We start from the raw sequence: 12,070 nt of genomic DNA on the forward strand, positions 1-12,070 counted from the left end.
TTACGTACGTACGTTACTACGTACTACTACCTACGTACTCCTACTACTCTACACACACACTACACTACACACACACTCACACACACACACACACACACACACACACACACACACACACACACACACACACACACACACACACACACACACACACACACACACACACACACACACACACACACACACACACACACACACACACACACACACACACACACACCAGAGACACACAAAGGATTATTAAGTGGATTACTTTGGACATAGATACGAGCTATAACGTTTTTATATGACCATATGTTATAGTAATAAATGGCCACCATGCACATTTTTGTTCCTTTTTTATGGCAGCTGCAGAATAAATGGACTTGCGCCCTTCAAAATGCATTAAACACAACACTTTAAAAATCTATTTTAAGATTTGCTTAAACTACTGAACGGCTGTTTTTCTGTTAACATTTGGGGAAATGTTGGACTAGCCGCAGACTTGCGCATTCATCAACGCTCACCAGGACGCCGTTTGGTGTTAACCGGGTTAAGGTCTGGCGTCTGGCGTTTTACATTTCATGGTTGAATCTGAACTCAGCAGCCATGACAAACATCGCACATCCTAACACCTATACTGATAACATTAAGCATAATGGAGTCGAAATATTAAGTATTATGATAATTTCCATGTGTAAGTACGAATTTTAACTGAAGTTCAATTTAGTCTGCACTAAGTTGTAATGTCATGTGACCCTTGTAGCTTGGCGATGACAAAGGGGAGATTTGTTTTCAAATCCTATGACTTTACAGTTTTTATTTTCCTACAGAGCAAGTAATTATCACTCGTAAATTAGGGTTTATTTTGAAATTAGGTCCCTGACTTAACTGTCATTTCTTATTTATGGAACTCAGTGCACTCAGTTTCAGTTAATGTGAACGTAGCGAATTGTAGTTTGTTAGGCAGCTACTGATTTCACTTTTGGAGGTCTCCACATTCATATTTAGCTCCCTCTTCTTAAAGTTTATAATAATTCAATTCCGTTTTTTACTACTACTAATCCATAGTTAAATAAAAACACATCGTAATCTAATGGCAATTACGCACATCATACATCACACATAACAAATAGCCTAAAACACACATACACGTTAAGATCCGTAAGAACGTCAGCATCACAGTTTCTTCAAATGTGCAAATTCACTCTGCACCAAAGTCACCACGTCACACAAATATCATCTTTTTGTATTTATAATGCATGAACTATTTTGTTTTGGACCTCATCCTTAATTCAAATGTGCATTAAACCACAATTAGTCTGATTTGTATCACCTGAGACATTAGTATCAATTATATTGGTCTTTTGTTGCCTTGCCGCTGCAACCCAATAGTTCAGGGATGTGTCACAGACTGACTGACAAGCTACACTATCGCAGGGGAAAACAGTAAATTCCTGCCATTAGATACAACAATAACAATATCCCTGTTATGAAAGCATTAATAGTTAGCCCTTTAACGAACCTTTTTACCTCCTCTGCTCTCTGCAGTCTTCTGTTTTCTGTCTTCGGCCTCTGTTTCATAAGAATTTTTTCACATGCATAACGTGGTGGTGGTTTTATGTTAAGCGAGGAACTCGGAAGCAACCTTATTAACGACACGTTTATGAACAATCAAATGGTCCTCGTTAAAATTTATTGATGGGCATAAAAACATGGACGGTCACTAGCCGAATATAACCCGCTGTAGTGGGCTGCTTGTCAAGAATCCAAATCCCCTCCTCTCCTATCTCCGCAGATCCCATTTAGAACATGGTTGGTTTGTTGCGTCCTCGTTAAAACGGTGCAAACTTAATTGTTGGTTACCCTGCATCCCGTATTATGATTACCACTCCCGTCTGTCGAGTCTATATGTAGCTACTGTGAAGCCTTCTCTCACTATTAAGAAGTAAACAGCGTTCCACCGGAAGTTATAAACCCTTCACTGTATCAAATGTGCTGCTTTGATAAAGATAAAAGGCGCAAACGATTCAATAAACACTTTAATGTTGTAATACTATCCATTGGAATAACACGGGGCTACGGATTTCGCTAGACAGAGATTGATTACATCATCAAATAGTGCCTTGCTCGGGTTTAGACGTAATGTGCGCAGGTCTGTGCTGCGACTGGATAAAGATCCACTATTAGCTCTACAGAGGAACATTTCCTTATAAAGAAGCATGGTTGTTAAAGTTACCTCTAATACGTCCGTGAGAGAGCAAAAGAGCACATTCTTTAATCCGATTTATGTGCATTGGATCCGAGGATAAGTGGCGCATTGATCCACTGTACAATTTTTGTGGGGGTAAATATAATCACGTGTCGGTGAGGCAGCCAATCGCAGCCAGGCAAGCGTTGAGAAATAATTACCTGCCTTGATTGTTCTATGGCTAGATAAAAAAGTACACATACACTCCATATAATAATCGGATGCATGTAAAAGAGTCGGGGAAGCTTCGACATGTCGACCACGGGTCCCATAAGTAATTATTATGTGGACTCCTTGATCAACCATGAAAACGAGGATGTCCTTGCTGCAGCTCGGTTTTCGGCTCCCGGTTCTCACCCAGCCGGCTCTCGCACGACGTCCCTAGTACCGGAGTGTGCCGACTATCCTTCCTGCAGCTTCGCACCCAAGCCTCCCGTCTTCTCCACCTCATGGACCCCTGTACACTCCCAGTCCTCAGTGGTTTACCATCCATACAGTCACCAGCCTCACTTAAGCACAGACTCGAGGTATATGCGGTCATGGCTGGAGCCGATATCAGGCGCCGTGCCTTTCCATGCCTATCCGGGGAACAGCAGGCACTTTGGGCTGAAGCCCGACGCCTTTCAGGAGCACAGAGCCGCGGAGTGTCTTGGCTCCAGCGGGCGTACCTACACGGATTATCTGTACTGCTCATCCACTGACATGCGAGACAAGGCGCTGCAGAGTATCCCTTCTCCCGAGTCGGAGCTCCTGGCTTCAGGGAAACATAAAGAAGAGAAGCCGGAGCTAGATCCGAGTAAGTTCAAGCTCCATACAGTCTTTTACAACCGGGTGGGAGTTTTGGTATGAAAATCTGTCAATCTGCTCTTGACGTGAGGCATTTTAACGGCATGCATAAAGTAAAATTATAATCTGTTTCATCCCCCCTTTTCAGCTCAGCCCAGAGTAACCTCTGCTAGGGGGAAAGCTTTAGGAACTATAAAAGACAAACGCTACTAGGCTAATATTGGGGCTATAAAACCAGACGGGGTTGTAAACATGGACTCAAATCTACAGGAAGACGTTGAATTTGGAAGGCTATTGCATGATGTTAAAAACATACAAGGTGTTATTTTTAAGCGAGCGACATACACCGACATATGAAATAATATTCATCAGTAAATGCTTTATGATGCAGCTTTACGACCATATTTTGACCCAGTGCCATTTCACAAGGCACATGCAAAATGACTTTCAGTCCTTATATTAATGTAGGCCCGTCTTCTAGTGAAAGACACTGTTAGGCTCTATTTTATCCCCAGTAATGATGTGCATTATTCCCCCACATAATAATGATAATAAGATGCTCGACTACATATAGTTGCATATTCTTTCTGGGTCCAAAACTGATTCACATGACTCTTCCAGCCAACTTGAGGAATGTAGGGACATATTGGAGGACTTTCACCACGGACCTGCTGTAAAGGCTTGAACCACGGGCCATTTTATGGGCCAATAAAGTGAATAAGCGCATTGAGTATTTTACGACGGTGTTACTCACAAGTCAAGGGGACAAGGAAGCAAATCAGTGTAAGGTTGGATAGTCTGAAGCTAGAATACTTCCTTAAAATGTTTACTATCAGCTAAGCTACAATGGTAAATATCAAAGCTATGTTTGATTTGACATGATTTGTAATGATTGCACATTGGAATTAGCCCACATGAATGCTGTAAATGCAGAGGCACATTTTTCAAATGCTCAGCATAAAGTGGTGTTCATTAGTCATTGCTTACGTGTTTTTAAATGTCCCACGTTGTTGTTCTGTCTTTGTTATTATTAATATTATATTATGGTTTTAATTGCAGATAACCCTGTGGCAAATTGGATACACGCACGCTCCACGAGGAAGAAGCGATGCCCCTACACAAAGTACCAGACTCTCGAACTGGAAAAGGAGTTTTTGTTCAATATGTACCTTACTAGAGACCGCCGTTTTGAGGTCGCTAGGGTCCTGAATCTGACCGAAAGGCAGGTCAAAATCTGGTTTCAGAACCGGCGAATGAAGATGAAGAAAATGAACAAAGAAAGGAACGACAGAAAAGAACAATAATGTGGACTGCAATCACAAAACAACAATAATAACCACTAGTCACATGGACAGCACAGATTTACCAAATCAACCTTCAATCTCTTCATATTTATCACTTGGTTGGATTGTTTTATTAACCTTAATCTTCGAAACTGTTTGATGCTGATTATGTTATTTTCCAGTCCACCGTATAAGAAAAACTAAAAAAAAAACTTCTGAAGAGATAATTACATTCTGCTTTCACTTCGAAATACCTTTGTGTTTTTTGTAAGAGAAATTAGTGCAGTTTAGACACGTTACAACTGTCTGAAGAAAGAGAATACTTGAATTCTTTTGAATTTCACAAATCCATAATTTATGATGTAAATGTTTTTCTCTCATGTTTATTTCCTTTGTACTTTGTTGTGCAGGTGTAGTATTTTGTACAGACACAGAGCATCTGGACCGGACTTGTTTGTCTTGTATTTTGTGATAGTTGTTGTATTTGTGCATCTCTTTTTTTTATTGTAGCTAATGAGTTTAACTATAGAGTGTAGATACAGACCTCTGCAAATATAAACTTAATCACTAAATTGTTGTATGCTGTGTTCATTGTGACTTAATGATATCGTGCATGTAAACGCATTTTGGTTAGGCCTAGATAAAGGGCCTTTTTAAGAACAAACCGAATCTCATTCAATATCAGTTTAAATGTTTTCCTGATTAAAAAACCGCAGAAAATCTAATTACCAAATCACTATTTGGTTAAGCAAGATATTGCAAACAGAGAGTATGATAAATAAGTATGGCATCGCAATTATTCATCTAACATGTTTTGCCCGACGATCATTGCTCCAAATACAGCTAAGAGATCTGCCACCGAAAATAATGGCGAGGTCTAACATATATGTAGTCAGCGAGGCTTTAGAAAGGCTACACTGTCTTAATTTAGCTTTAAACTGGGGCTTAATTATCCTTATGTAATCCCCGGCCACGTACATTTAAAGTTGAACATACATTTAGGTAAAAGTGCACTCACTACGAAATAAAGGCACAAATAGCCGTGTTTGGTCTTTTAATGGGAAAACGAGTTAAAAGTTAATTTCTGCTGTTTTGTGTAAGTTTTTCAGACACAATTAATCTGCAGCCATAACAACTATAGTTTACTTCAATCGTACACAACACCTTCTGTTAGCCAAAGAGAATAACACAATTGCATCAGGCATACGATTTGTTTTATTGCTCCATTCCATATATGCCTTTGTGTTTAAAGCTGTTTGTGCGTTAGTCCCATTTCAGAGAACGCGTTGGTATATAATAAGTATATTTCTTCATAAATAACCTTCTCGATAATATTTTTAGATTTATAGTTGTATCCTTTCGCCAGGCCCACATGGCGGTCTCAAAATCTGGGTCTAAATTTGAACATTTGAGTGTCGAAGTGAGAGACAATTTCCCAAGTCTCCCATTTGTTTCCTGGGATAGTCCTAAATTGCCTTTTTGTGGTGGCAAACAATACGGACAGGATGCTGTAATTTCAAAGCCTAATCCAGTGCATTTCCGCTCTGCTCGGACAAAAATGCCAGTTTTACAGCCCCTGTTGGAGCTCGGCTGTTAGTCTCAAATGCAGACGAACAAAGCAAACTCGACTAACTGGCTAGACGTCTGGGCTAAATTACTTTATGGTTTTAATGGACGTTGGTGGTGGACTCCTTCAAAGGAGAGTCATGCGCACCGTTCAGGGGACTTTTGCCTGATGGGCCTGCCTCAACCCCCCCGCACTTCATCACATGAGTGGTCTATTAGCCTACAATTAGATGAGGAAACGTCGATAGTTATTGTGCATAAATATGAGTGCTGCAGAGCACTGCTATCTCTCTTATAGAAGAGCAGCCATGATACGAACAAAAAACAAAAAACAACGAATTCAATACTGCTGTAAAACAGACTGAAGGCACTTGGTTACAGATCGGGTTAACTGCTTCTTTAACTCTACCATATTTAAGGAAAACAACGAGATATATACAAGGTTTGGATACATGGGGAGACCCTTTAGGTCCACATCGCAGTAGTTTCTGATTGGTGGATTCATTCAGGTTTAAGCCCACATCTGAACACTAGATGACGCTGTTGGTCCATGTTTTGAGCAGGATCTGTGTGTTGAAGGGCTTCTTTACAGCTCTTTGGCTTGGCTGAAAAATGAAGAGTAACCTATCGATGACAAAATGACAGATATGGTCCCTCACCGCATTATGTGTAATAGGCCACAAAGCAGTACTCCAAATACAGCTAGCTGGTTGTTGTGTTGCGCACAGAGTTTTTGCATAAACATGATTTGTATTTTCTACTTATTTCACATTTTTTTTAATTTTCCTTTGTCTTGTGAGCTACATTTTTATTGTGTTCCCTTTTTTAGACTTTGAAACGTCTTTAATGTCCTTAAATTCATAAGTTACTGGAAATGTGAAGTGTAGTCGTTCTTGTAAGAATTTCGTTCCCATTAAAATAGGAACAATTTTCTCAGACATGTTTTAGTTTGGACAAAAGTCAATAATATCTGCATTTAGTAGGGGTATTAGTAATTTGGCATGATGCGTTTGTATCCTGTGTCTTTATTTGTTTTTCAATTTTGTATTTTATTTGGATAAATAACAAAGGATTTAATGGTCATGAAATTCATTAAAATACTTTTAGTGGGGAAAAAATAAATACATAATTGACATAATAACATCATAACATATTAAATGAAAAGCCAGAATTTTTTTTTTAAATATATAAAGACTTTAATGAAAATTGCATCAGTTACATCAATACCAAATAATCAAAACTTAGAGAAGTCACAATAGCATAAACAGCAAAATGAAATACAACAATTATATAATACACTGACATGTTAAACATAATAATACTTAATAATAAGAATATGTACAATAATAAATATCATAATACCAAAAATAATAACAACAATTCAAGTGCCTTCTGCATTGCTTGTTAAACACAAAAACACATCTAACTGCTTATTTTGCATATCCTAATATGTGTTGGTTGTGACGTGTGTAGCTCAAAGTCCCCAAGAAGTATGCAACAATGATTGGCAATCTGCATATTTATAGAGTGTGAAAGGTCTATAAATTCACCCAGTGCGCCTTCATATTTTACGATGATGTGTATAAAACGTCAGTAACCCCACAAAAACCACACTGGCATATTTGGAGAGAGAGCCCATACAACTATTGAGCTGGGAATTGTGCGGGTGCTCATTGTAGCTAAACATCCGATGTAAAATTTTATGAACTCCTCCACGTGGGAGATTTACTGCGTATCCTCGTCGGTTTTTACGGGGTCAGTAAGTGGCACCTAGTATTCACAGGTCGTGTTTATATTTGCGTGTGTCGGTGTTTTACAGCGCATGGTGCAAGTGTGTCGCCCTATAGCCTTTACTCGATTACACGAGGAGGATGTGTTGGTTTTATTCTCATACATTATTTACTATTGTGTGATGGCTTGAATTGCATCTTGCTTTATATGTGTAGTTTTTAATGCAACATTTTGGGTTTCAAGAACATGAAATGCTATGTTGACCCCCTAGTGCCCATACAATCTAAACTAGTTTCTGGAAATTAGTGTAAAACATCATTAGGACCTGACATGACAAACAGCAACTCATAACAGCTTTATCCGTTTTTAAAGAGGGGACCTTCCTTGCTTTAAACACATCATAGCCTCCATGGTTATGACAAGACAACTAGCTCAAGTCAGACTGTAGTGAAATGTTCTACCATGTGTCTCTTCATATCTTAACCACTCCATAACTCCATTGATCATCTTACAACAAAGCATTTTTTGTGATAAACATATCATTGATCATATTTAAAGCCTATTGGGTTGTTGCTTATGATTAGTGCAGCTCCTCTCAAGGTGGATACACGTAGGGCCCACGTCTGACCGGTCGTATGAAGATGAAGGGGTGGGGGTGGAGGAGGGTGGGGNGTGGGGGGCGCTTGTGGTGGGGGTGGTTCGGTGGGAAGCTAAAAAAAGGAAAAAGAAAGAAAAGAGCAGCGGCTGTGACTGTGCCGCTTTGAGCAAGCCAGCTTTAACCCAAGCTAACGCACATCTAAAGCACATGCCATGAGCCGGGTTTGAGCCTGCAAACCTGAAAAAAACACTCACGACTGCGAGCGAAATCCGATGAGAGGAACGGCTCAGAGAGAGTGAGCTGCCGTAGATTGTCCAAAGGGGCAGCGTTTCTCCTAGTTCCGGTTTGTCTGCCTGTGCGCGCTGTGCGAGTTGGGACCCTAAACAAAAGGCTGCCATCATCCTAAAGGAGATATTCTACTGCGAGAGAGCCCGTCTGCTTGATGCTAACTAAACATGAGCTCCTATTTTGTTAACCCTCTTTTTTCTAAGTACAAAGGCGGCGAGTCACTGGAGCCAACTTACTACGACTGCAGGTTTCCACAAAGCGTTGCCCGCAGCCACACGCTGGTTTACGGACCCGGAGCAGCCGCACCGGGCTTTCAGCACCCGTCCCATCATGTGCAGGACTTTTTCCACCACGGGACCACCGGGATCTCCAACCCCGGATACCAGCAGAACCCGTGCGCTTTGGCTTGCCACGGAGACGCAACGAAATTTTATGGATATGAAGCCCTTCCGAGGCAAACGCTTTATGGTACCCAGCAAGACGCAAGCCTAGCGCAATACCCAGACTGTAAATCGTCGAGCAGCTCTAACCCCGGAGAAGGACAAGGCCACTTAAATCAAAACACCTCTCCCACTCTTATGTTTCCTTGGATGAGACCCCACGGTCAGAATCATACAATTATTTCCTATTCTTTCTGTGTTACTGTGTGTGCGCGGGCGCGTGTGTGTGTGAGCGTCAGTCTGTGTGTGTGTCTGTAAGTATGTGTGCACGTGTTCTAAATATGCCTAAGTATACAGTCAGTGTATCTCTTAACTATAAAACGAAATAAGTCAGGGAACATGATGGGGCACATACAACCTGTACTGCAGGCTGCTGTTACTCTGCAGCACATGTCCATACAGGGCTGAATTTTTGCTTTCAAAAGTGCCTTTAAACACTGAATTGCTGATCACAGCTCATAACACAGGCTCTTTGAAGTCAATTATCGTTGACATAAGATATTTCACAAACTGTAAACGCACTAGGGGAAGGATAAATAAGTCATAGTTTAAAATATGGTGTTGCCACACACACCAGCATGCAGAGTGACAGGAGGGTTAGCTGAAACACAACATGCCACGATTAAACAGAATCCGGGTTTTAGGGGTTTGGGGGTAATTTGACCCACAGGCCCAATGTGCCCCGGACATTTACAGCCATAATCATGAGGGCTTTGTAGATATTACCTCCTCCATTCATGGATCATTCTGTTCAGGCTATCAGGCTACATTAACTCCACACAGGTGTAAGCTTCGTTTTTATCTGCTCACAGATATATTTATCATCAGCCTGCTCCCATCTGTTGTTACAGGGCAGCTTAATCTGCCTCTTTTCGCATACTTTCCCCCCCTCTTCTCGTGTCCCCCCTCAGTGTGTCACTGTGTGTGAGACTTAAAATCTCAGGCTTGTATAGGCCCTTGTGAGGAAAATCTTATGTGCCCCTACATGTAGTTTGATTACTTATTTAAAATACAATATATTGATTTTATTTGTATTAGCATCAACAAACAGATGGCAATTAAGGACACTTTGACCCAAACTTACAGGTATATTAATTAATAATTGATAGCCATTTTACATAAACACAGCATCTTAATCACTTACACACTAACCCCTTTAGTAAAGTGAAAATCGTAGCTCCTGCAGATAGATCTGTAAATGGTATAAACATAACATTAATATGAGATATTTACACACATTTTGTACAATATGACTTATATTTGTTGAGTAGTACATTTACAATCTCACACTTTAAATAAGGACTTCCCCCGCTCTGTATGAGTGAATGTGAAAGCTGAACGACTAGAATTTATGCTGAGGGGAAGCAAATAGAGAATTAATTACAAGTCATCTGAATATCTTTTATGGGGGACCGTGGTCAGCCCAGCTAACCTTTTGGCTTTATTTTATTCAAGCCCCAGGAAGACGGAATGGAAGGCAAACCTACAGTCGTTACCAAACTCTTGAACTGGAGAAGGAGTTTCTCTTCAACCCTTACCTGACTCGCAAGAGAAGGATCGAGGTGTCCCACGCCCTGAGCCTCACCGAGCGGCAGGTGAAGATTTGGTTTCAGAACAGGAGGATGAAGTGGAAAAAAGAGAACAACAAAGACAAGTTTCCGGGTCAGAGAGGAGAAGCTGAAACTGAAGCTGAAGCTGAAGCCGAGGCTGAGGCTGAGGCGGAAGAAGAGGGCAACGAGGACGGTGAAGTGGAAGAGGCAGAAGAGAAAGAAGCGGAAGAGAAAGAAGAGACCAAGGAGTGATTTTATGGTCCTTTTTATGGTTATATGGCTGAAAAAGAGAAAAAAAGAGAGGTCCCATAAACAGACGAAGAGTCACAAGGAGGCAGAGAGCGTCCACTTTATGACCACCCCTTTCATTTTGGCAAGAGGCAACAGGAATCCCTCTTAATATTGCTGTCATAAATAGGCAAAATTATCCCTTCTCGCGATTATTCTAAAATGAGTTGCATTCTGATTTTTCTGTAGAAGCTTCAAATGTTCAAAGCTTTAGCATACTTTATTTGATAGAACAGTCGCCCTTGCAAAAAAAAGGGTAAATTAAATCGCATGTAAGATGGAAAATGGCTTCGCTATTTTTTACAATTTGCTTTGAATAACTGCGTCAAAAGCATAGCCAATTAGGATAATTAATATCAAAACGTGACCAACGCCGACCTTTGTTGTAAATAGATTATAGCTTACATTTAAAAGAACATGAACGTCATTTCAGAGTAGCCTTTCCGAAAATGTAAGCGAAATGTAGGCCTATAACTTAGTATTAAGTGTTCAAACATCATCGCAGCAGTTGCATCGGTTAACGGCCTGTGTAGAAACCACAAGTTTTATTATTATAATTGTTACTGTTACTGTTTTACTCGTTTTCATGTGAATGGCCTAGACAAAGATAGCCATTAGCTCCTCAGACATCTTTTTCTAGGATTTACCAGGGAATTGCAATCGTTTGAAATCCTTTGATGCTACCTAAACCTGGGGGAATTGCAATAGAGATTTCTGAATATAGAGATTTCATATGGTTTTAATTTTAAAAGTGTTCTATATCAACATTATATTATTAAGTTATGTATGTAGCATTTACCCAATATACAATATTACACTTGTTGAAGACAATTTGTGAGTCTTGGGAAAGACAATTAGCTCAAAGCCAAGCAAACAATTTTGAGATTGTACTACGGCACTACCTAAACTCAGAGCCTTGCCTTTGCTGAATTTATATTCCTCACTTGTGGCATTGCTCTGACTTGATTGCAAGCTATTTCCCCAACAACTAAAACTGCCTATAACGCACATGAACTGTGTAAGATAAAACCTGCTACAATTACAATGATTTTAAAGTAAGGGATTTTTTTTATTTTAATGTGCTGGTGACATAGCGTAGTTGTTTTGCACTGAATATAATCTTTATGTACGTCTTGTTATATATTGATGTTAACAATATGCTCGTTTCCTGGTGTTTCTCCTGTGAAAGACAGAATTGTGTGTCCCCGCCATTGTTGATGTAAAATCACAAATAAACAAGATGGCTCACTACCATTTCTGTTTTTTATTTATATTACAGTCTCGTTTACTGACATGATTACCTCCCCCCC

General features: G+C 40.1%; 2 protein-coding genes across 2 annotated transcripts; both read left to right on the top strand.

The window, feature by feature from the left end:
• The first annotated feature begins 2,362 nt into the window (after nt 1–2,362).
• Nucleotides 2,363–4,393, top strand: hoxc9a (homeobox C9a). The gene is made up of 2 exons (XM_010784478.1): nt 2,363–3,026; nt 4,076–4,393. The coding sequence occupies exons 1-2, from the start codon at nt 2,483–2,485 to the stop codon at nt 4,318–4,320; spliced, it is 789 nt and encodes a 262-aa protein (XP_010782780.1). The 5' UTR covers nt 2,363–2,482; the 3' UTR covers nt 4,321–4,393.
• A 3,967-nt stretch (nt 4,394–8,360) lies between these two features.
• On the top strand, nt 8,361–12,008 carry hoxc8a (homeobox C8a). The gene is made up of 2 exons (XM_010784477.1): nt 8,361–9,085; nt 10,378–12,008. Exons 1-2 carry the CDS (start codon nt 8,650–8,652, stop codon nt 10,722–10,724), a joined length of 783 nt encoding a protein of 260 aa, XP_010782779.1. The 5' UTR covers nt 8,361–8,649; the 3' UTR covers nt 10,725–12,008.
• Nucleotides 12,009–12,070: the final 62 nt, after the last annotated feature.

The sequence above is a fragment of the Notothenia coriiceps genome, unplaced genomic scaffold (assembly GCF_000735185.1).
Source record: "Notothenia coriiceps isolate Sejong01 unplaced genomic scaffold, NC01 NC01_scaffold00026421, whole genome shotgun sequence".
Taxonomy (NCBI): domain Eukaryota; kingdom Metazoa; phylum Chordata; class Actinopteri; order Perciformes; family Nototheniidae; genus Notothenia; species Notothenia coriiceps.